Consider the following 26,774-nt stretch of genomic DNA (forward strand, 5'->3'; position numbering starts at 1 on the left):
AAAATAACCGAATCAGTTTCCGCGATTGTTAATTTTTATGATTTATGTTGATCGTAAATACATTCCCATTTTCCGAATATTCTACGTAAGGGACTTATATGTAATTATGATACTTTGAGGTTTAGATGTAAAAGTTTTCATGCTAATTTCAAGTTTACGGCACACAGTATGCCGACTCATTTCAAACAAAATATACAAATAACCCCATGTCGAACATCAAAATTTTTAGATAGTCTTCAGAGTGGGACCCACGCGACTCCACCGCCACCTCTGCTATATAATATTCCTCCTTTTTTCTGTTGTACGTTCACTCGGAAGCCATATGGCGCTGAGGCGGTTGGCATCTCCCCACTCTCAACTTGTTACCTTCCCGATCTACCCTCCACATTCTCCCAAATCCCCTCCGGTATCCACGGTCCTCTCGATTCTCCTTCACCGCCGGAGAAGCACGGCTCAAACCCTATCCATGGCCTCCGTCCGCCGTCGGAGCGGCGGCGCGGCCGCTCGCGCCTCGCCTCCGCAGCAGCAACAGGTGGAGGAAGAGAGGGTGGGCCGGGAGGACAAGAAGGCAGTGAGTGGGGGAAGGTCTCGGCCGTTCTCTTCGACATGGACGGAGTGCTTTGCAACAGCGAAGAGCCGTCGCGGATGGCCGCTGTTGACGTCTTCGCCGAGATGGGCGTTTCGGTCACCGTCGACGACTTCGTTCCGTTCATGGGGACTGGTACTCTTCTTCCCTTGCTATCCTGAATCTTGATCTTTGATGTGTATCGACATCGAAGTTTTCTTAAGCAATCGGGGATTTGTTTCGAGTCTCGCGTCCAGTGGCTACAAGGACTTTGTAGATTCTTGGATGGTATTCATTCCGCCTGGGGTTTTACGAATTTATGGAATAGGGATAATTTGGATCAAGAAAGAATGAGGGCAAACGGTTTCTTGATTTCTACAGTTTCCGTTTTCTAAATTTGAAAATTTTTTCGCGCAAAGAATGACAGAAATCTTTTGATTGTTAATCAATTCTGCAATTTGATTTTCCGATTTTATTGAATATTGAGACAGCTCTATCTTGTCTTAATAAAATGTGATTAATGGAATGGCGCAGGTGAGGCCAATTTCCTTGGAGGGGTAGCGTCTGTGAAGGGAGTGACAGGGTTCGACCCAGAAGCTGCAAAGAAACGATTTTTTGAGATATACCTTGATAAGGTGAAACGAGTAGCAATTTTGAGCCTCTGTCCCCCCCTCCCTCTCTCTCTACCCCCTCCCTCTCTCTCTCTTTCTAGCACACACATATATAGACACACGCATGCTTGCATGAATACCCATGCACAGGGACGGATATATATAGTACTTATACGAGGAAAGCAGAGAAATTTTAATATGTATTTCAATAATAATAATATATGAAATCGAAAAGTTTTACATTCATTCCAAACAAAATAATTACTATTATATATATAAAAAAAATCATCACCATGAAATTTACCTTAAGAGATCATCGTAGTTGTGCACGACGCTCTTTTAGATCATAAAATTCATCAATAATGGAATCTGTATCAAATTTTTCTGCAATCCTTCTCTCAATGTTGGTAATCAAGTAATCTGCAAGAAAATCGTCTTCCATCTTGTTTTGAAGTTTATTTTTAACAATCTTCATAGCTGAAAATGATCGCTCAGTTGTTGAAGTTGAAATAGAAAGAGTTAGTACCAAACGAATCAAATGGTAAACAATAGACTTTCCTATTTTTTTCAATCCTTTACAAAGTTCAAAAATTGTTGACAACTGCTTCAACTTTGGATGACGAGGGATATCAAACTCATAATGTTGTGCCTGTATTCTCAAATGTAGCTTTTATTGTTCAGTAAAATTATCAGGATAAAATTTATTTACTAGCTCACAAATATGGTTGACATTAAGTGACTTGTAATTGTCTCTTGGATCCAAACTTGAGCTAAGAGTAAGTAGCTCTATTGTATTTTCAATGAATCTATTATTAAGCTCTTGCCATTGAGTATCAATAGTAGCAATAAATAAGTTTACCCGATAATGATGCTAAAATGAAATAGGATCTTGTTGTTGATGAGCTAGCCTCCTTCTAATGATATAAGGAGCACTCATGTCAGGAATATCAATCTCATATTTCTCACAAAATGATTTCACTTCTTGAAAAAAATTTTCCAACATGATTCTCTCATTATTTGGATCAAAGTTTTAGAAGTAGAGACCAAAGTAATGGCATTCAAGATATCTTGAGATTTACATTGCAAGGCTTGGCACAAATCATGAGTAATTGTCATGATATCTCTCATAAGATGCAATGCAAAGACAAACTCAAAAGATGTCATGGCATTACAAGCAAACTCTGCATCACCTTGTTGTGAATGGTTACCTTTTGTCATAATAATTTGAAGGACAGAGCAAGTTCCATCAAACATCAGTAATAATCTTTCAATAGATGCCAAATGGGAACCCCATCGAGTATCTCCAGCTTGTTGTAATATTCTAATTTGATGCAGCCCACTACCTGTTTCAACCTCACCATTGGCAATTAAATTTGAAATGTTAGTAGCATGAGCAGCTCTAAGTTGTTCGTGCCTTTTGGAAGAACTACTAACAACATTGACAATAAATGTCAAATTAGAAAAGAACTGATGAACATAGCTAACTTTTTTGGCTGCTGCAACTAATGCCAATTGCAAACGATGAGCAAAACAATGAATATAATTTGCATAAGGGCATTCTTTCAAAATCAATGCTTATAGTCCATTCCACTCACCCCACATATTACTTGCTCTGTCATATCCTTGACCTCGAATGTTGAGAATATTGAGGCCATGGTGAGAAAAAACAGATGCTATCTCATTTTTTCATGTTAATGCTGTAGTATCTGACACATGAATAAGATCAAAGAATCTTTCCTGCACATACCCCTCTTTGTTAACAAAATCTCAAAACAATAGCTATCTGTTCTCTTTTGGACTCATCTCGAGCTTCATCAATAATAATACAGAATTTTTAATTTTCAATTTTCTCACAAATTGTAGCACAAATTCTTCTTGCAAAAATGAATAATATCTCCTTTTGGATACTAGGTGAGATATATAGAATATTTTCAGGAGCATTTTCAAGTACAACATTTGCAACATTCTGATCATAAGATGCTAAAAATTTTATCAATTCAATGAAGCTTCCATGATTCAATGATTCAGAACTTTAATCATTACCTCTAAAGGCATATGCTTGAAATGTAAGCCACCGAACAGCATCAATAAATGTCTTAAGCCGCAAATGATTATTAGCAACTATTTGAGCACTTTGCTTGCTAAAGACTTTCTCTATGTGTTGAGATTGAGCCATCAAAGTGTCACAAGACTTCACACAAATAATATGTGGTGAATTTGGGCAAATCTCCAACATGGACTAAAAATGCACAATCTTTTCCATGAACTTTTTTCCAATTTTGAAATCCCTTTTCTGTAAAAGCATTGGTACCATGGCAAACATTTGAAGGATTATTGAACACATAGCATGGTAAACAAAATGCTGCATCTTTAGCAGGTAAATACTCTAACCAACTAGGAAACTCCTTAAACCAAGAATACTGAAAACATCGTAAATGTTTTTCTGAACCAGATGAAGGATATTGAGAAAGATAAGATTGATATGGTCCTGCTTTTATATAAGCACCCGAATTTCATCACGTTGATTAATAGGATACTCATATATTGGCACATGTAATCCTGGATCACGTTCTAAAGAAGAAATATCAATTTCTTTTTCTACTCTTGGATTCTTAGCAGAATAATTCTCAATATGAGTAGATTGTGTATTTGATGCTGGAGATAAATCAGTAGCTTCATCATATTCACATTGAGCTTCCACATTTTTTTTTTGAAAAAAGCATCAATAGTACGTGGCCTTCCCATAATTAGCCTAATATAAAATTAAAAGGAATGAAATGATTTATTGATTAAACAATTATAAAAATACATATTATAAGCAACAAATAGGATTGCCCTTTTACATGAAATTAAATAAATGATATTGTCATAGAAACATGTTTATGTATGAGACAGAGGCTAACTTTAAAAATACATATTAAAAGCAAGAAATAGGATTGTTTAAAAGTGTATTACCCGCATTCTACAAGCTATTATTATGTGAGAGACCAACAAATCATTTCATCTCAAGAAAAATTTTCACTATTGCAATACCGACAAAGATCTAATAGAAATTCAAGTTATATATGTCCATCAAGTATCTCAAAAATTTAAAAAACGATGATGCTAACTTAAAAAAACATATATTTTAGACAATAAAAATATATTATTAACTAAATATATTAATAACATATAAATTTTTAAAATAATATTTTTATATTTCTTTTCATGACCGGGTAAGATTTGAAATTGTTAAGCTATGGATGAGAAGAATGCACCTATTAGGCTTCTCAAAACATCTATTTGGAATCTTTGGATCAAAAGAAAAAAGGTAGGTGATGGGAGAAGAAGGAATGAGAACCTGTGAGCCGTGTGTTCCAAGAAAGGAAATGGAAGCATGGGAAAAAGAGAAAAAAAAAGGTAGGTGAGTGTTGACCTATTCCCAAATACAACTCCCAGCTAGCAATGTTTCAATTCAAGGCATACTCCGTTGTATCTTCCTATCACATAACAGCGCATGCAGCCCAAAACAATTGAAAGGAGGTAATTACTAGTGAATAGTAATACTTACTTGCTACAGAACTTCAATGATCACTTCATTGGTCCTCGTTCAGTTCTTCAAGATTGAAACCTCAAAGAACAAAATATGAATCCTGTAAGCATTGCAAGGTTATCTCCTCTAAACCACAAATTGAATGATGGGAAAGATAGAAATGGAAAGACTTGAGAAAGAAGGGAGGCGTTGGCATTTAAAATTCCGTAAAGGATCCACTTACCACATAATAAATTCTGTTTTAAAATATATATATATATATATATATATATATATATATATATATATATATATATATATATTAGATGCTTGGGGGGACCACATAATAAATTTTAATTAGTGTATACATATATATATATATATATATATATAATATTATTTTTTTTGAATGATGGGGGGGCTAGGGCCCCCCCCCTCCATCCATCCCTGCCCACACATTTGTCTTTATATAGTTCCTAATCAGAACTTCTATTGCAGTATGCGAAACCAAATTCTGGAATTGGATTCCCGGGAGCACTGGAGCTTATAATGGAGGTATACTTGCTCGCGGGATCCATAATTGATGTTCAGTTTGTTTTTTAATTTTAGTTTGCAGACTCTGAAGTTCTCTGATTGGTTGCTGCTGTTTGAAAATAGTGCAAAAGGATTGGACTTAAAGTTGCAGTTGCATCTAGCGCAGACCGTATCAAGGTTGATGCAAATTTGGCTGCTGCTGGCTTGCCCATATCTATGTAAGTGCTTTCTCTTATCTTTGTGTGTTGCCTGGTAAGTTATTGAGTTGCAATTGTCTTATTTATTTAGTAAATCGCAGTATTCATCCATGCCTGCATTGGCTGTTAGATACTTATATGATGTAATAAAGACTTGTAGAGGATAAAAGATTCCAATGTGTTTCCATTTCTATAAAAGGTGTATTTTATCTGTGATAAGTCACACTCAATTTATGCCCAATTTAAAGGCCTTAGAAACAAAATTTGGGTTATTAGTTGTTAGACTTGGCAACCGGAACCCTTGATGTTCTAAATTTTTGGTAGCCAAAATATAAGTTGACATCTATAGTAGTGATAATCCTCAGATTGAAGCAAAGGAAATAACAAAGAGGAAAAAGGCAAATGTGATTAGATTTATGTTTCTAGATCTTGATGAAAGAATTATGTGTCTTTGAGAAACTTCTTTAATGCATGACAGATCAAACCATCAAAGTAGATTGATACAAAGTAACCAGAAAGACAATTCATGTTTTTATTTGATATACGTATGTATATATATTTTGGTGGCAATGGTGCTTGGGAACGAAAGCAAGCTTCTGTGTTGAAGGCATATTTCCATCCATGAACAATTGCTTTGTTTTAAGCCTTTAGATTTAAGGGTGGCAATGTACGACCTGTCCCACCAAACAGACCCGCGAACAACTTGCTTTAAACAGGTTTGGATTTGACATAAAAGGGTTTAGGTCATAAACAGGTCCACCTATTTAGACCTATTTATTAAATGAGTTGGGTTCAGGTTTAGACCTTTGATCTATTTAACCCATTTTGATCTATTTAACATTCATTCGGATCATAATCCGACCCATTTAATTTATTTAAAACCTGCTTAACTTGTTTCTGACCTATTTAATCCGATCCGTTTAACCTGTTAACTCATTTAACCCATTTAACTTGAATCATCCTGTTTGATAAATGGGTTATGTGGGTCAGGTTAGATTACCTGTTTGATAAATAGGTTGAGTTTAAATCTGAATGTTTGACCTATTGAATAAAGAAATTGGATTTGGGTTGACCAATTTTTGACCCAATTTGCATCCAACCCGACCCATATCTGACCTGATTGCCACCCCTATTTCAATTCTTCGAGTGTCTTTTACATTGTCAAGTCTTGAGATGATCTTTATCAAATATGAACCATTTAAGATGAATCATTCCATATGATAGATCAAATTGGATCATTAAAGTGCAAAGGAACAAGACTACAAATTTACCTGTTGTAATGGCAAGGGCATATTTTTACCTCTTGGGAACTATATACTTGTAGCCCATGAAATATGTAGGAACCATTATATCTGATGAACTTCTATTTTACTCTGCTAGAATATATATTTTTTTCTCTCTAGATGCATAAGGATTATAGTGGTTCTCTTTTCTCAATGCTTCTTTAAAAGTTATTATATTCATGCATTCGGGCATCTGCTGACAATGTGGAACCTGTTCTGCATACCAGATTTGATGCTATTGTTTCTGCTGATGCATTTGAGAATTTAAAGCCTGCTCCAGATATATTCTTAGCCGCATCAAAGAGCTTGAGCATACCCCCTGGTGAGGTAAAGAATGCCATTTATCTTTTACCAGACTAGAGCACATTCATTTTTATCATCAGTCACCATGAAGGAATTGTTATTTTTGTTAGGAAATTTTGGTGTGTTTGGGAAATTTTGGTATGTTTTTGAAACTCTAGATGATTAACATTGTATGTGTATCATTATTTTTGATTTTTCATTCTTTACACATTTCTTACATGTTTTTTAATAATATTTATGCTTGTCATTAATGTTGCTGCATTTTTTGTTATTACATTCTAGAGATGTGGAGATTGTGTGTCGCATATCTTTGTCAATTAGTTCAAAGCTACTGCTTGATATTCATGGTCTTCGTTATCCTTTGTTGTACTCATGGTATTCTGTACCGATCTGAACCGACTGGTATAATCCGTACCATATCGTATCGGTGGGCAACCGATTTGATTCAGATCAATTTTTTGAAAAATGGTCTGAACCAGACCGAACTAGTCGGTTCGGTATAGTATCGGCTCGAACCTCCTGATACCTGGCGGTTTGGTCCGATATGGTAGCGGTTCGGCTTGGTTTTCTTTTCTTTTTGGCTGTTGGGTGGGATTTTTTTTTGAATTTTTTATTGTCGGTACGGTACGGTATCGGTCGGCAACTGGCACGGATTCCGATATCGAGTCCGCGAACCTTGGTTGTACTAAAGTGAGGTTAGATAGTCAAGCCATCTTATCCGCTGATTCATTTCTATTCTTGAAACATCCAAACTAGGATCCATTGGATGGTTGTTAATGGTGCTGTATTTACATTTCTATTGTTCATGTGATTGTTGTTGAAAGGGTAAGTTGACTTCACTTGTTACGCAACTGCTACATCTACAATTAATTATGATCAATGACAAGTGTCTTCTGTCCACAATAAGAAGATCATCACAAAGGTTGGCTCTCAAGCTCACTTTTGGTTTTGTAATGTTTAACTTAAGATCTGCGATGCAGGAATGAACTGTTTCATTTGGTCTAGATCAACAGTATTATGAAAATCAGAGCGAGTAATTGCATTTCATCTCTTTGACTCAGTTTTATGTAAGATACAAAAGAGAGAAGAAAACTGGGTTAAGAGATAGAAAGGGATGACTAAATGGAGCTAGTGCTTTCCAACTTATGGCACAAAATTGTCAGTGTTGCATACTGTGACTTTGCATGATTGTTTTGGTGTCAGCACCAAGAACTTTTCAAATGATTTGAAAAGTTTGTAACAGAAGGTTTTGTGGAGTCAGATCACATGAGGAAGAGCACCTAATGTTCAGTTATTGATTGTTAAAACTCAAAAGAAAATTTGTTTGGTAGGTTGTAAGGCATCCCTACCAATGGATCACATGGGGCTACATCATTGTTTTGTCAACCGAGTGTACTAATAGCTAGATGCTATAATGTTGTTTACCATGCCCTAAATGGACACAAAATTTCATGTGTTGAATCCTCATGTTATAGATGTGAATTTTAGAATTTCTGTATGAATCTTAGCAGCCATTTCAGGTTCCATGATGCTATATACTCTATGATTTAGGAATTATTCTAGGGCACTAGCAGTTGGATGCTATTGCGTATTATGTGGGGTTGGATGCATCCACCCCATGTGTTGGACTTGATATGTCCTTCTACATAGTTTATGTGAACAAAACTTCTCTTGGTTCTTTCTCTTATGATGACAATTTTTTGTGCAGTTCTTGTGTCTGCTTGTGTTAACTCATTTCTCCATCATGAAGTTCTTTTAGTTCTAGATATTTTTCCAGATTTCCAGGGAAATTGAAGAGTTAAAAGATCATATTATTCTCACATTTTGTTTAAACATGTGGCTTGAAAGAAACTAGTCTTACTGAATAGCTGTTGGAAAATGGATAGGGTAATTAAGGAAGCCATAGAGTTACAGGGCTTCCAGTTAATGTTTTGGCCAGGAGCGCTAGGATTTGCTAGGTTTGAAAATATTGGGTTCGCTACCAATCTTGAGAGTGTTTTTGTGGGTTTTGTTTTCCTTCTTGGATTCTTCCCAGAGTTCTTTGGTGCCTTGTCCTAAGGAAGAGTCTTCCTTTCTTAAACTAAGTATTTTAGGTTAAGAGATGAGGCCTAGTGAAATCAAAAGGATAGTTTAGAGATGGATAAATTGAAGAAACCATAAGAGTTATGCCAATTGACGTAGTTATCAAGAATATACTATGATGGTATGGGCATATGTGATAAACTTGAGGAGGCCTCATTATGGAGTAATTCTTATTTTATTTGTTTAAAATCCGGAAATATGAGGATAATCATAGTTAACATGAATGGAAGTTCTGATAGGGAATTTAGAAAAGTTCAGTAATAATGGATGCGTTTGTTATCATTGGGCTAAGGTATATTAGTTATTGTTATGGTTTTGGTAATTCCGAGTGTCCTTTGTATTTTTCAGTTGACACAGGTGGCATATTCCACTTTACTGAAGAAGACTCCTTCATGCATACCAGAAGTGATTACTTATTTATTTTCTTCAACAGTCTAATTAAGTAAATGATGCACGTTCTAGTCCATCATAAGTCTTGTGTTAAATTGCTGGGATTCCTCTTGCGCACAATTCACTACCTTGGTGCTCCAATCATGCTTAGTTTGCAAAAACCACTAAAATTTTTTTGAAAGCTCATCAAAATGTTATGGATTCTATTCAAACTTAGATTGAGATTTCTAACTTTGAAAATTATTCAGTGCATTGTGATTGAAGATGCCCTTGCTGGAGTTCAGGCTGCAAAAGCTGCACATATGAGGTATCAGATAGTAATTTCTTTTATTATTTGTTGGCTGCAGGCTTTGCTTGAGCTTTGCATCATCATTTGGCCTTGTATACTTAACAGATGTCAGACAACCAGTTTTCTATGTGTTCTTTTGCTTAGAAACTGTAATGTACAGTATGTGCTGGTTTTAGAGAATGACAATTTAATATGACATTGATTTTACAGGGATCAAATCTAGTATATGATATAGTATTTAAAAAGATAGATGCCAGGAACTTAAAATCATGGACATGATAGTCAAACCTTTGATGAATCTTTACCATTTATTATGTGTCATGCTCTGTAAAAAAAGGAAGCTGCAAGGATCGATTGTCAAAAAAATCATGCTTTCCTCTTTTGCATGGAAAAGGACCAAAGAGAGGATTTCTCTTCTATCAGGTTTCTTGCTCATGAAATGCTGGTCAATTGTCAAACCCTGTGAATCATGTTAAAGTAGGATATTTGGGACTGGGGCAAGGACAGCATATGCAAGCACAGTATAGCGCTTCGAGTGCCCTAGACTAGCAGATTTTGTACACTCAAAGTTCAAGCACCCTCCCCACTCTGGAGAATTTCACCCACAAGTTGGTATGTCATCAATAATTGATGAGATTGTTCCATCTGCATTTAATTTTATGCAGCAGAACAAAAGCATGCCTGAATTATATTCAGGTTAGGTGTTTCCTGCTAAAAATATCTGGGAATGTCATGATTAAAATGTAACATACGTGGATTCTTTAGGTCTCTTTCCATCTTGTAAATCTTTTAGGTCTTTCATTTAGTTAATAATCTTCCTTTTATGCTACTTGCAGATGTATTGCTGTGACCACTACTCTAACAGAAGAGACACTGCAGCAAGCGAGTCCTTCACTCATCAGAAAGGATATTGGAAATGTTTCAATTCATGACATTCTAAATGGCGGTCATTCTGGTTATCATAGTATGTAGTTCAAAGAATAAGTTTGTGTTCATCAATAAATGTAGCATTCAGGGAAGCTTTTGTTCCAGTATTTATAATAGGTCAATAAACTGTTTGCACATTGTATGGAAATTTTTTACTAAAAATATTTTAATAGCTAGGTGGACCTATGTTCTTCATTTTTCATCAAACCAGTTCATGACGTTATTAAATTGTTTGATGGTTTTGATGCTGAAGTTTGCTTTGGTTGTGCCACTGGAGTTCTGATGATATCCGTTTGATGTTAATGGACAAGACATCTTTCCCCTTGCCACATTGAACACTAATCAGGAATAGCTGTTGCAGATGAGGAGCTGCAACACCCTCAGGTTATTAGTTCTTCAGGAAATACTTCTTCCAAGCTGCATAATGAAAAAATAAATGGCGAGTTTGTTCAGGAAATAAACTCCACAAGTGAGAAAGTCAATTTTCTTGGAGGGTAAGGTCAGTTCCAATGGCAATAGATAGAACTAAATTTGTTTTTATGGCAGTGTGGGAAGTATCTATGCTTAATTCTTATAATTACTATGTCTTATTATTGCATGCAAGATCTATTATTTCCTACAGACTAGTCGTGGTTTGTGCGGTAATACATAGCATCGAAAAAGTATCGAATTATTATGTCTGATTTGGAAAGGACATGATGAAGTGAATAACAAGCATTTTTGCTAGCCATACTAAGTTACTATGAATACTTTCAACGTGGAAGTTCTCATTTAACTACTTACAATCTTTCTAGCTAGGTTGCTTCCCTCATTTTTGTATCAAACTCTGTAGAAGGCCGCAAATTTGCCTACTCAGACATTGATGAGGCCACTATTCTTGATTTTCAGCTCTACCGACAGACATCGATTACAAGCAATTAGCACGACCAAGTGTTTCAAAACCCTTCAAGCACTTTTCACCATCTGCAGCCTATCATGTGGCAACTCTGCATAATGCTGTGTTATATATGATAACATGCTTTGAATTGACCTCAATTGGTCAAAAAGGGCAAATTAATCTTTTAGCTGTACAAAAATCTTTACTTTTTGTCCAGCATGTGCATATAAAATACACCTATAGTGTTGTTCCTTAGACTTATGATGCATCAAGCGGGTTTTTCTTATGTTCATATACTTGGAGCAAGAACATATATAATTGGTGATTTCTCAAAGAAGTCAATAATAGCGGATCCACAAGGAGGATAGTGCATCTTATTCAGATAATTATCCTCAAAGTGAACTTTTCAACAATTTACTTGACAGCAAGTAAAGTTGTTGCATTATTGCATGACTCCAACAGGCTTTTTTATCATCACTGAGCTCCCAGTTACAAGGGCCTGATAATAAAGCTGAAGCCTAACCAAGCATTATTGCAGGATTCTAACAGTTTTTTTTAATCATGGTCAAGTCCCAATTACAAGGGCCTGATAATAAAGCCTAAGCCTAAACCAGCTGTTAGATTTTCAGCCCAAGTTCTCCCATAATTAGCCCTTCAAGGCAGAGATACAATCTGTTTTGTGCAAAAAGAAATAGATTAAATTATTCATAACTAATAAATTTAAATACAAAATGAAGAAAAGGTCAAAATCAAGTGTGAAATGAAGGTAATTTAACTGCTAGAGATGTATGACCTGGTATTTTTGTAATCCCGAATATCCTGGAATGTTTTATGCCACCATCTTTTATGGCATCCAGTCTTAATGAGCATATCGAACATGTTACTAGAGGAAGACATTGATGGAGCTGTAAAAAGTACCGCCAAGTGCATCCATGAAGTTACTTTTTCATTTCCATTATTTATGAACTTCAGAGTTGCATTGCTGTTTGAGTTTGTGGTTCTAAAAGCAGCCATGTCAATGTTGAATGTTTGTAAGTCAACCCCGTTAAGTACACTTGGCTTAGTTTTGCTAAATAACTTTAGTTGTGGCTTATGATGTTTGAGAAATTCTATTAAACACTAACAAAGTATGATCTTTTTACTATTTTCTGGTTGCTTCCTGTCCATTGCCCTAATCTCAAGCTGGCTTTATTTGAATCTATTTTGTCGGGTTTAGATATGCTTCAATGTCGCATCAAGGTTTGAGGAATAATTTGTTTACAGGTTACAGGGTTCTCGGCGAGAAATTCTAAGATACGGAAGTTTGGGAATCGCTGTTTCTTGTCTCCTTTTTACAATTTCCAATTGGAAGGTATAGTTTATATAATAAAATATATGAATAAAGCAAACTTTTTATGGTAATTGCATTCCTATGGACATTAATTTGCTTTTACCTTCTTTTGGTTTAGTGAGACATACAATAGGATATCTGGAGGAGTGCAAAATACTAGACAAAGTCATTTAACTCCCGAGCTTTTGTTTTTTGACCACATCTTTATAATCAATACAGGAGCCTGAACTAAGTCTGGGTTGAGAATATATATGCAGATGCCTAAGCTTACATTCTCTGACCTGCAATTTTTTGAAATCTGACTGAAGTATCAAAAGTGGGAGGAGACTAGTAAGCATACTTAATGAAATATAGTTAAGTGAAATATGGATGCACAATGATTAAGAAATATGGATCACCTGATCACTGAAAATTGTACCTTATTTGATTAAAAAATGATTACAAGTTCAAATCTGTATGCAAGCAAAGATCAAATCTGTGTAAGCATTGGATATCTGTAATTATAGTATATAACTACCTTTACAAAGCCGCTTATGGAATCCAAGTTTTGTTTCTTTTTTACTTGTGTTCTTTTTAACCACAAAACTGTAATAATTCTTTGAATCTCCATCTTAAAATCATCTAACTTATTTAGAACCAGTAGTGAGCAGTGTCTGTAAAAATTTCTATGCCAGAGAATTTTTTTCCCCATTATTCATGCAAAATCAACCTTTCCCTTGCCAGATGTAGCTTGTGTCTATTATGTGTATGCCACTTGTATTTACACGAATGCATGAGGCCTGAGAAGCTCCTTTACAAGGATTACTCTTGATCATCTCCTTAGATATTCTTTAATGTTACGCAAATAACGGTAATTAGATGCCAGTACCTTTTTGAACATCCTCTATAAATGTGCAGCTCATGCATCTTTCTTGCAGCCTCGGTCATATCATTGATTTCTCCAAGTGGAAACAGTGATTACAGGTTGAATATGTTAAGGTTGTCAAAGCTCTCACAACATGTGACTAAGTTTGTTTATGCCTAATGAGTACCTTAGTTATATATTGTCTTGATGTCCCAAAGGGCCAAAAGTACAGAATAGGGGCATCAAAGCATTCCATATTTAGTGTGACTTTTTTTACTTTTGTATATATTAGTTGCAATATAAATAAGGAGTTTAGGGTGTACATATACATATATACATCTTGATTTTCTGCCTAGCATCTGTTATATGTATATATATATATATATATATATATATATCATGAAACTTCTGTTCTTCTTCAGGCAATGCAATTTGCATCTGTGAAAGGTATACTGAATTTGTTTACGGGGACAAACAGTTCAATCTTTGGTCAGAATGAAGGTATGACATGTATGTATCAGAACCCATATTAGTCTCTTTTTTTCCCATTTCCTTCTACGTGTTTGTTGTACATCAGGTGTAACTGCAATCTCATTACAACATTTATGTTTTTTTTTTCCAATAATTTTTTCTTTTCATTTTTATTTTGGACCATGCACTTGCAGTAGATGTAAGATTGGCAAATTCTATAAGAATGGGTTAACAAAAATCTTGAAAAAACAATCTCTATGAAATGTTGTTTGATTGCTTTTGCAGAAAATCTTTGGCATTGAACCCCAGTACTGTTTATAAAACCTAAAAATGAATTTTTGACAAAAAGAGCACCATGTTTTTCAGAGAATTCTAATTTCACGATATCAGATTTTAAAGATATATTTAAGCAGCTCATTAGAAACTTTCAGTTTGGCTCTTCTGCTTTTTGTTAGTACCTCAAACATGGATTCTTTTCCCCTTATATTTGCCTTCATATCTCTTGGTTTAGTTTCATTCCATGTCCAATGGGTCATCGAGGGTTGCTCCTTTGCAGGATCTTATATACATGACCAATTTAATAGGTTTGAAAATCTACGAAATGGTGCTCTAGGTACTTATGGCTTGACCTCTCATGCCTATACTTACCATGTCTAGGTTCTCAGCCATATCCACTGAGAGTTGATGTCAGGTTGAGAACCAATGATAGTTTTTCAGGGGCCTGCTGGTTAACGTTCATGCTAAAACCAGGCATATACAAGTTTATGATTACATGGAAGTACTCTGGTTTGAAAAGTAAACATGGAGATATTGATCTCGCTGTCTGCAATTTGGACAAAAGTCCTTTCTTCATTAAAGGAAAGTTGATTTGTCATTGGCTTATTATGGACATGCTGGGTTTTATATGCAAGCTTATTGGCACAATGAATGTTCTGTCTATGTTTTTCTTTAGTAGTTTTAACATGTCAAAGCTTTGGATACGACTCATTGCTTTTTACTGTTTATAGGAGAGTCCCAGTCATCAAGAATACAACAAATTAAGAACTATTTGTCTGACCTAGAAGTGAGGTATGTAATAAATTACTTCAAATTTAACAGTTTTTGTCTGAAGGTAGATTTGATTGACTGATTCTCTTTAGTGAAAATAAATGATGTCTTAACTTCAATGCATCATTATTCATTTTTCAAGGGGCTCTGCTTCAAATGTGCCTGAATTTCCATCAAAGCTTGAGTGGCTGAATGCAGCTCCACTTCAGTTATACAGGGTAGTTGATAACTTCTAAACACTTATCATCAATAATGCTTTCTGATTTTTCTGGTACCACTACTTTGGTGTGTATCCATAAGCTCAACTTGTTGTGAGTACTTGTTTGCTCCTTCAGATTGTCTCTCTGTTTTCTTTTTAGAATAACTTCTTGACATGTGATATTCTGCAATGATTCTAGATACTAACTTCTCGGACATAATTTCAAAAATAAAGTTGTCCCATAAGCTTTCATGACAATTAAAAATCCTAAAAACAAAAGATGAGTGCGCATTGACAGCTGGATATAAATTTTAAATATTGTATTTAGAAACGTGTGTAGTTTCTGACATGTGACAATCTGGCAACACCTTTTCCAGTTGATGAGCCTCTCTACTTTCTCAGGTTCTTTCTTAACAATATAGAACTTTATCTTTTGTAATACAAAAATCTTCCCAACCTACCATAACCAACAGTCCTTTCATCTGTTTATGGTCAGCTTAATGAACCATGTTTCCTGCTCATTCCAATCTAGAGCCACGTCGAACGGTGGTGCTTTCTCAAATGATTACTCACAACTTGTATTAAATTCTAATTAGTGAATTTTATCTGGAGTCTGGACTATAACTACTGGGAGTCTGGGACTACTGGACTTGTTTACTAGATCTGCCATTTTCTATTATTATTTACCTGTTACTTGTTAGCAGTCTTTTTCATTTTCACTGAAGTATAAGGAAAAAAACACTTCTAAGTTTTTGTGTAGATCTACTTTAAACCGTAATCTGGTTCATTAGAACTCCTTTCCTGGCTTTTCTCTTAAAGAAATCATCATGAAATTTTACTTTTCTCCCATCCGAACGTCTGAAAGTATCGATGTGGTGTCAGACCTACTGGATACATTTGTCAGGGCCAATCTCTTTTCTTACCTTACTTGTGCCTTCCAGTATTATTTTATTAGATTTTGCACCATAGGCTATGATTGCTTATAAGTAAGGTGTATACAAATCCAGTCTCCACCTCACCAAGGTAATCTCTGGCCTTTGTTTCACCAGACAACACCATCAATCAGTTCCATCACATCATTCTCTTTTATTGCAAATTTTAAACTTCCTTCTTGGTATTGAAATATGACTCTAGACATGCAAAACATGATATTCTGTTAGTCAGTTTTAAGATGAAGTATAATTACAGGACTGCAACATGATTGATTTGATTTTGAGGTGACTGTGTATTGTTACTGGCTCCTGGATTTTATATCCTTACTCCAAAATTTCAGAAGGTGACTGCACCAAGACAAATTTAATCAGTTTTTAGAACCATGTCGGTGGGAGGATGGTTCAAGTGAACTCTTTTACGAGTCTTGATGAGGAAATTCAGTACCATGATCTCCCATCACTCTTTGAGATTACCTATATTTCTGTTCAGGGCCAAACATATTTTGGCAGGATCAGAGACACACCAATTTGTCATTGTGTGGCAACAATTGTCAGGGCTCAAATTCTTTTGCTAGGCCAGCCTGGCGAACAAGTTTCTCAGACAATAATGTAATAACTGTATTACTAATCCTAATAGGTCACATTCACACACGCAAGTCATGTGAAATATGATGAAGAGACAAATAGCCATGTCCTCATCCCCTGTATCGTGGCCACATGACAATTGAAACCATTTTCTTAAATAGGTGAGTCTTAGATGGGTGTACACAACTGCCTTGTGGACTTATATTGTGGTTAGAATTTGAATAAAGAATGGTATGGATGGGTCATTGGTGGTTTGAATATTCTTCCTGGTTTGGGAAATTTATAAAGAAAAGAGAAGTAGTCTTTTTTTTTTTTGTCTTCAGAAATATTTAATTCAAAAAATGATAACTTCACAAGGGCTCTTATCTGCCAAGAAGCAGCCATCAAAGTTAGGTTTCAAAAAAATTCTAGTGGGTCTAGCATATGGTATATTATTACCTATCATTATAATCTCTAGTTACCCTCCAGTATGAAGGAGCAGCCATCAAGTTTCAGGGTATCAAAACATGAAAGTATAAGTGGGTTTAGAATGTAGGCCTTGTACAAAAAGCTAGAAATGACTTATCAATCAGCCCATGGAATAAAATTAGCATGCTTCTAGCTTATATAATTATTATTATTTTTATTTTCATAGGATTGTTTGCTGGAATTAGTCTCTTTACTGCTCAAAAATCTTCAGTTTTGAACCTATATTTTGCTGCAGAATTTAAAAGGGAGGGTGGTTTTGCTGGATTTTTGGACTTATTGCTGCATCAACTGTATGCATGTCTTGCCAGACCTGGAATTTCTAGAAGGGAAGTACAGTGATAAGCCTGTAAGCGTCACAATTTCTTTTAGTGGTCTGATTAGTTTTATGTCACAACTCATGGGATCGAGGTGACAACTGTTCCTTTTTCTCTGTATGCTGAGATCTATATTCTGTACTCTATTCCTGGAGCATTTTTACACCTATGTACTGTATTCCTTTCCATCTTGCTAGCCTGCCTTTTAAATTGCACTCTTTTGGGGGCATCATGCATATCAGATGTGAAAACTTGAGAATTTCTGGTATCAAATTTAGATTGCAATCTGAGTGGAGAGACATGACTTGGTAAACTTGCCAGTGGCATAGCTACAGAACCATTGAAATGTGCTACTTAAAAATACTACCTTTGGTATTTTAAATGTTTTTCCTATCAAATCCATTTCAATTTCAGGTGCCATGTTTTTTTGCTATTATTGATTGACAAGGCAATGCAGTTTTATATGATGGCAGACCTTTTCCCAAGCCCCTCTCAAAATAGTAATTAATGAATTTCAGTACATGTCAATAGTTTTCTTTGAGGAACAGAAGGTTTATACTTTATAGCTTTGTTCTTCTTTAACATGTATCTTTACCTAGTTGTCTCCATATGCTCCATTTTCATCAAAGGATGATCTAGATTCTAGTGGTCTACACAGAAGGGAATAGCATTGTAGTGAATATTTTGCTGCAATTTTTTGCCTGGTTTTGGCTGGACTTTGTTATTGGGGTGGCTTTACACAACAAATATTAAAAACTGTCATATTTTGTACTATTTCTTAAAGTTGGGTTCTAAAGCATTTTCCAGTTTTAATGACAGGTTATGAGAGAAGTGACAAAATACCATTTACAAAGCTAAAGTTTTACCCAATATGTTTTCTCAAACCAACCAACAGAACAGCCACTTCAGGCACTATAGCATGTTTTACTGTGTGAAGGAAGTAAAAATGCTCAAGTTATACTTAACTCCAAAACTATGCTTACAAGTTACAACATGTCAGACTTCATTCTAGCTTCACTATCCTGCAAACTTTATGATTACCTGTGCCAGAGAATTTATGGATTTCTAGGAAATGAATTGTAATAAGTCAATTATGACTGTTGTTTTGTAAATTTGGATGATTGATATTAAGTAGTGGGTTTGTTTTCTATATTTTGTGGTTAACTTGCAAAATAAGATCGGTTTAAAGGGCATTTCTGTTTCATTAAATTCTTGGATGGATGAATCTATAGCATCTTAATTTGATCACTCATAACACCTCTTCGGGCCATGTCTTTGCCATACCCGACTTTTTTAATTTGATCAAGCTGTTAATTGCATTATGAGTCTCAATGTTGCATATCAAGCATTAGAAGCCCTCCTTTCAAACTTCCGCCTAAATAAACTTGGATAGTTTAAATTTTTTATTTTTCTTTGATTTTTCATCGCTTCTTGCTTTCAATTATATATTGCCATATTCACTCTTTTGTATATAATTTTCTTAATTTTCAAAGTTCCATAGAATATTTCTATTACCTACTAATTCATGCACATGTCATTATTCTATACAGTTTACAGTTATTGGGGTACATTCTGCGAAGTTTGATAATGAGAAAGATCTAGAAGCCATTCGCAATGCAGTCTTGCGCTATAACATCACTCACCCAGTAAGTCATGTTACAAAGATGGTGTCAGGAAAAAATGTGGCATTATTAGCAGAATTTGTATCTTTTAATTATGCAAACACTTTCACAAATTTTCATTTAAAAGTTTGAATCCTTCATGAGTCCAACGGTAGCTAGTATTTGCAGAATGAATATGACATGCATGTTGAATATTGAATTTGGCGTTTGCTCCGTGTGTCAAGCAATGCAATCACTTACAGGCTTATGCAAAGAAAGGGTGGAAGATTTAAAAGGGTGATGGACACCTAAGTTTTCCATTTAATGAATAAAATAGATTGGTTGGATGAGAGAAGATAGGAGAAGGATTGAAAAGAATAAATAGTGGAAGAGAAACATTGTGGAATCTACTATTAGAAATTAAAAGTTATCAAAGATTGCAGATAAACCTCTGTGAAACTGACAGCTGATGTGGACCAATATTATAAGGATTTCTAATCAAGATCAAATTGGATCTTTATATACATTTTTTTGGCTCAAGAAAGAGTTCGTATAAGTATTACAAAAAAGTATAGTACAAAGTTTTACGTTCCAGTAGGACAGGAGGCGTCCTAGCCATCCTGTCCCATTCCTGTAAGAAAACTGGACCGAGACGGGGTAGGGACTCCAAAACCAATCCATGTAGGAAAAGAAGAAGAAAGAGGAAAGAAAGAAAGGAAGATGAAAAATGAGAAAAATGAAAGAAAAAAAGAAGAAGAAAAATGAAAGGATGAAGGAAAGGGAGAAGAAAAAGAAAGAAAGGAAAGAAGGAAGAAAGGAAAGAGAAAAAAGAAGAAAAAGAAAAAAAAAGAAAGGAAAGGATGACAAAAAGAAGGAAGAAAAAGAAAGGAATGTAGAAGAAAATGAAAGAAAAGAAGGAAAGAAAGGAAAAAAGAAAAGGAGAGAGATGGAGAATATCTATCAGGATGCATGATCGGAACGGCTGTCGGGATGGGACAAGACAATGGGGTGAACCGTTCCATGGAGATACCGGGACACCTCCATCTCATGGGATTTAAAATCTTGGTATAATATTAAGAAATAAATACTTTGCTCAGAAATACGACCTTGCTCTTCTAACCTAAGCCATATGCAACTTAATGAAACTTAACGAGACAACTAATTTTGCTAAGAATTAAATACAAAAACTGCACAATAAATAAATAAGATTTTAATCAGTGTAGAAGTTGACCACTCAGCTAGTTCAGTCGCCTAGAAATTTGCATCCAATTGGTCTTCCAATAAATATTTGTACATGAATAACACGATAATGTATTCTTAAGATGTCCCTTTGCTGATCATGCTTAGGCATTAAAGTAATCCATCACCCATATCTTTTCTGAGTATAGAATTTCTTATCTTGCCTTATCCATTTTGCATGACCACTTATGCAAGTCATGGCACCTGTGCATTATGGTGGTTAGGATCATTATGCTGCCTAAAAGGAATATAAGTGATGGTGGGACTACCACTACCAAGAGTTTTTGATTTTCTTTTGATATGCTCTTGTTTGCCATTTGATTTTTATCTTCAAAGTTTTGACTATGAACATCTGATGAATTTAAATCTTTAACATTAGCTACAGACCTTGTTCATGACCTTTCTTCTTGACTTAGGGTGCGTTTAATTATACTTTTTGATTTTTGATTTTTAAAAAGTACTTTTTATTTTTTTTTATTTTTGCTATTGAGTAAAAGCAAAAAAATAAAAAAGTATGTTTGGTAACTATGTTGCTATAAAGCAAAAAGCAACATTTGGGGATGGCAGGTGAAGAGCTCGACGAGGGAGAAAGGTTCGGGAAGTGAGGGAGAAGAGGGTGGGGAGGTGAAGATCTCACGAGGGAGAAGGGTTCAGGCTCTTTACCTTTTGGTTTGGCATTTTAGATGTGGGGAAGCAAAAAAAGCAGAAAAATAAGTTTTGGAAAGCAAAAAATTTTTGCTTTGCATATAAAGCAATTATTTTGATTTTTACTTTTTGCTTTTCATGGTGTTACCAAACATTGCTTTTTGATTTTTGCTTTTTAAAAATCAAAAAGCAAAAAAATACTTTTTTAATGGCTAACCAAACGCATCCTTAATTTTTCAAGGGACACCTAATGGAGATGATGAGGTGGAGAAGATGGAGGGAGTAAAGAGACCATATTTCTTAAGAATATAGTGAAGAAATGGCATGAAGGAAGAAATTTCTTTAGCATCCTCACATGCGTTACTTTTGTGGTTCTGAAGGTCATGACTTTGTTTGGACTTTGGAGTTTAATGTAAATAAAAATATTTAAGGCTGGTTTACAAAAGCTGATGAATCTTAAGATTGCTACAAAAATGAAGAATAAGAAATTAGAAATAATAAGAGAAATACAATTACAAAGCTCAAGTCTTGACAAATAAATTAATCTAAATACGCTAGTCCAAAATTTGAAAATAATACATTGGTCCATACTTCAAAGACCTTATAAAATGATTTAAATAAAGTTTCTTAATCCTTAAAGGACTCCCATAGATTCATCTAAGTAGGAAAAAAAGCTGGAAGAAGACTTTCTGAAATTTTCTAAAACTTCGGTAAGTTAAATCATGAAAAATCTCCCCCTATATTTGTGATGATCTACTTTGCTAGCTGAGGATACAATGTTTGATACAGAAAATTTGAGTTTAGAAGTGATTTTGTAGTATTTGAAGGTTTCCCAAATAAGGCTTACAACATTCTTCTCGTGGAAGATCGCTATATAGAAAGACAGCTTGGCTATCTGAAGACAGTCCAGTGACTCCAGCACTCCTCTTACTTGACCTACAGCTAAGTTAGATTTTGGACACTGTTCCTTGTCAAAATAGGACTCGAGAGCATTGCTTAAACATTTCCTCTAAAATCCTATTTATGATTCATCTAATATGTGAAGGGGATGTAAAGATTTGATATGGATACAACCTCATTTGATGTCATGGGAGGTATTGAAATGCTGAAATCTCTCTCTCTCTCTCTCTCTCTCTCTCTCTCTTTCCTTTATCTCTTTTTCTCTCTTTCCTCTATGTTAAGATTAAGGTGTATATAGAAAGTTGTTAAGATCCCTACTTCTTCTCTTTCTGTTATTAGTTACTTTGGTTGTATAGTTTTTTCCTTAGTAGTAATATCCCCTGATTTTCGGGATTATATTTGGATTTGATTCTACTATCCCTTGATTTTCGGGATTGTATTTGGATATGATTCTATCATCCTAAATGTATATATGTACAGGATTAATTACCCATATCAATGTGAAAGTAAAAATTTCTTTTAATCTGGTCATGGTATCCGAGCCCACGACTTGGGCAATAACTTTTTGTTTGTCATTCTTCACTGGTGACAAAATCCTAGTTTTTTTTTCTTCTTCGGCTTTCATTGCCGGCACATCGCTACACTATTGTTGTTTCTACTGTGATTCCCAGCTTTCATTGTTGGAGTCAACAAGTCCTTCCTCTTATCCTTCCATTGTTGACGCCAACCCCTCTTTTTCGACCTTGCTTCACGTGAACCATGACTGAAGTATTAGAATCAGTTACTGGATCATCTTTTGCATCTAGATTTGAGATGGCATTGGTGTTTGCTACTGGAATAGGTGGGACGAATGGAGAACTACAGAACATGAGTCCTTCCTATCGCTTAAATGGAAGAAATTTTCTTGTTTGGTTACAACTGGTCAAAATCTTTCTTAAGGGCAAAGGAAAAATTCAGCACTTGATCGAAGTAGGCTTGAGCCCAGATGATCCAAAATTCTCTGCCTGGGATATTGAGGATTCGATGATTATGTCATAGTTATAGAACTTCATACAGTCAGATATCAGCAAGAGCTGCATGTTTCTCCCGACTACTAGAGATATATGGAAGACAGTTCATCAACTTTACTTCAAGAAGTTTGACACGATAGTTATCTATTTAGACTAAGATTTTTGTCACAAAGCAAGATAATCTTTCTATCACTGAGTACTATAATATAATGAATGGATTGTGGCTGGAATTGGACCACTATTAAGACATAGGATGAGATGCAGTGATGATACCAAAGTCCTCGGGTCTATAGTAGAGAGAGATCATATTTTTGAATTTCTTGCAGGCTTGAATGTGGAATATGATCCTGTTTGAGTTCAGATTCTTGGTAAGGAGCAACTTCTTCCGTGAAGGAAGTATTCTCTATTATCCGTGCAAAAGAGAGTCGCTGGAATGTTATGCTCGAGTCTAACTACTCTTAAAGGATCAGCCTTAGTGACTAGAAAATTGGTTGATGCGGGGTATGAAAAGAATCCATTAGGACCCAAGCAAGATGAACGCACCTTTGAGTATCCTAAATCAATTAGTCTGGCTGTGATGGATTGTGGTGCTCATATTGTAAAAAATCACATCATACGAAAGAAAATTGTTTTAAATTATATGGCAAGGCAAATGTACTCAGCTGAAATGGAGGATTTAAGGGACAATCTCAAGGACAAGGTCATCTTATCAATATAGATGGTATTTCGAATAAATGGCCTGAAGGTGATGAGGTTCGAGAATTCAATAAGGAGGAGGTAGAAAAATTAAGAGGTTTACTCAATTCTCTGTCCAGTTCATCTAGTACATGCTCACTGGCTCAATTTGGTAAGCATCTTACTTCTGATTCTTTGGTTGCCTCATTAGACCACTCTAACTCTTGGGTCATAGACTCGGGAGCCACAGACCACATGACCAATTGCCCAACCAAATTTCTAACCTATAAACCATTACCTGAAAATAAGAAGGTTACAGTAGCTGATGGTTTCCCCATCACTATTGTTAGCCAAGGCTGTATCACTTTGACACCAGCTCTGCCTTTATATGATGTGTTACATGTCCCAAAGTTGCACACAAATTTACTTTTCATTCATAAACTTACCAAAGACCTGAAATGCAATATAACCTTCTTTGATACTCATTGTATTGTTCAAGACCTACTTACGGATAGGATGATTGGATTTGCTAAGGCAAAGGATGGACTTTACTATCTAGAAGATGGAAGTGGTTCGACAGGTCAACGTAGAATTTCAGCATGCAATTCGGTTGAGACTTCTAATCCTTTTGTCATCTATCCTAAATCTGAAATATGGCTCCTACATGTTCGTCATAGTCATCCACCTTTTTTGTTGTTCAAAACTATGTTTCCTTTACTTTTCAATAATGTTGGCATTTCGAGTTTTCATTGTGATGTTTGTCAATTTGCCAAACATCATCGTATCTCTTTTCCTTTGAGTAATAAAAAAATCAGTCCAACCTTTTTCGCTAGTCAATACTGATATTTAGGGTCTCTTTAGAATACCTAATCTATCTGGGGCTAGGTGGTTTATTTCCTTTATTGATGATTGTACTCGGATCACGTGGTTGTATCTAATGAAAGCAAAATCCAAAGTCAGTAATGTTCTCCTATCATTTCATAAAATGATTCATACATAATTTGAAATATCTATCAAAAGAATGAGATCGGACAATGCTAGGGATTACTTTAATCATACTCTTGCAATCTTCTTTCAAAAAGAAGGAATCATTCATGAATCCTCATGTGTTGATACTCCCCAACAGAATGGGGTAGTTGAGCGGAAAAACAGACATCTTCTCAATGTTACTCGAGCTCTTGTTTTTCTGTCAAACATGCCAAAAATATTTTGGGGGGAAGCTGTCCTCATAGCCACTTTCTTAATTAACAGAATTCCTTCACGTAGTCTTGAGAATAAGTCCTCTTGAAACTTTATCTACCTTCTATCCTGACTTTCATTTCTCAAAAAACTTATCCCTTCGTGACTCTGGGTGTGTTTTCTATATCCATATTCATAAATAGCATCGGGATAAACTCGATCCTCGAGCACTTAAATATTTCTTCTTGGGCTACTCCAACACCCAAAAGGTTTATAAGTGCTATCATCCACAAATCCGAAAAATGTTTGTCTCTATGGATGTTATTTTCAATAAAGCCGAGTTCTATTTTTGTACTTCACAGTCTCATCTTCAGGGGAAGAATTCTAGAGAAGACTTGGAATGGGTTCAATTTTCTATAAAAAATGTTACTTCTGCTAAGCCATCCCAGCCATGGCAAATATCCGATGCTCAGCCACCTTCTCCTCAAGCTTAGCCACATTCAAGTCAAGATGTCGGACCTGCTATTGAATCAAACATTGGACCTATCGAATCCAAACTCAATTAGCATCAGTCTCGTGAGTTACTGCAATATTCATGCCAAAAAAGGCCATCCATGTCAATGCAGCAAAAGCCGTCGCTCGAACCAGTTGAGTAAGGTAATGAATTTTTTTCTTCAACTTCTGAAACACTCAAGTCTTTGCATGATGAACCAGTTTTCCAAAATCTAAACCTCCCAATTGTACAAAAAAAATGTATTGGAAAATGCACTCAAACTCCACTTTATCCAATTTCACAGTTTGTGTCATTTCACAGATTATCTCCACAACATAAAAATTTTCTTACAACCTTGCATTCAATTGATATCCCTAAAACTGTCCAAGATGTGCTAGGGGATAAGAATTGGATGCAAGCTATGAAAGAGGAGATGCATGTACTAGAAAAGAATAGGACTTGAGAAATTATTGCTAGACCAAAAAGGGAAACAACCTATAGGGTGTAAGTGGGTGTATACTTTAAAATATAAAGCCGATGGGTCCCTTGAAAGATACAAAGCAAGACTAGTGGCAAAGGGTTATACTCAGACCTATGGGGCAGACTATCAAGGAACTTTCGCACCTGTGGCAAAAATGAATACCGTTAGAATATTACTCTCTTTGGCTACTATGTTTGACTGGAACTCACAACAATTTGATGTAAAAAATGCATTCTTTCATGGAGATCTGGAAGAAGTTTTTATGAAGCCACCACCTGATTTTAATAGGAGCTTTGGAAATGATAAAGTCTGTCGACTGAGAAAAGCATTGTATGGACTTAAACAATCACCACGAGATTGGTTCGGAAGATTCACAAGAGCCATGCTCGAAATGGGATACAAACAAAGTCAAGGGGATCACATGCTATTCATCAAACACTCCGATAAAGGTGAGGTTACAGTTCTTTTGGTATATGTGGATGATATTATTGTAATAGGAAATGATAAAAATGAGAGAGAGCTTCTTAGGAAAAAGTTGGCTCAAGAATTTGAAATTAAAGAACTTGGGAAATTGAAATAGTTCTTGAGAATTGAGGTAGCCTACTCAAAAAAGGATATTTTCATGTTCCAAAGAAAGTGCATACTAGACTTACTAAAAGAAACTGAAACTCTCAATAGTAAAGCAGCGAGTACACCCATTGATCCGAATCATAGGATGGGAAGAATGGAATAGGAGAGTACGGTTGATAAAGGAAGATATCAAAAGCTTGTAAGGAGATTAATCTATCTCGC

At 35.4% G+C, this 26,774-nt stretch overlaps 1 protein-coding gene across 1 annotated transcript in view; it reads left to right on the forward strand.

Annotated features, from left to right (window-relative positions):
- Window positions 1–295: 295 nt before the first annotated feature.
- Window positions 296–26,774, forward strand: part of LOC105057332 (protein SUPPRESSOR OF QUENCHING 1, chloroplastic) — a 62,027-nt gene continuing 35,548 nt past the window's right edge. The window contains 15 exon segments of the mRNA XM_010939927.4: window positions 296–563; window positions 566–721; window positions 1,100–1,200; window positions 5,186–5,242; window positions 5,345–5,439; window positions 6,929–7,028; window positions 9,725–9,783; window positions 10,602–10,729; window positions 11,054–11,186; window positions 12,833–12,920; window positions 14,166–14,244; window positions 15,222–15,282; window positions 15,404–15,479; window positions 17,681–17,791; window positions 19,310–19,405. Coding sequence (XP_010938229.2) covers window positions 323–563; window positions 566–721; window positions 1,100–1,200; window positions 5,186–5,242; window positions 5,345–5,439; window positions 6,929–7,028; window positions 9,725–9,783; window positions 10,602–10,729; window positions 11,054–11,186; window positions 12,833–12,920; window positions 14,166–14,244; window positions 15,222–15,282; window positions 15,404–15,479; window positions 17,681–17,791; window positions 19,310–19,405 — 1,581 coding nt within the window. The 5' untranslated portion in view covers window positions 296–322.

The sequence above is a fragment of the Elaeis guineensis genome, chromosome 14 (assembly GCF_000442705.2).
Source record: "Elaeis guineensis isolate ETL-2024a chromosome 14, EG11, whole genome shotgun sequence".
Lineage (NCBI taxonomy): Eukaryota > Viridiplantae > Streptophyta > Magnoliopsida > Arecales > Arecaceae > Elaeis > Elaeis guineensis.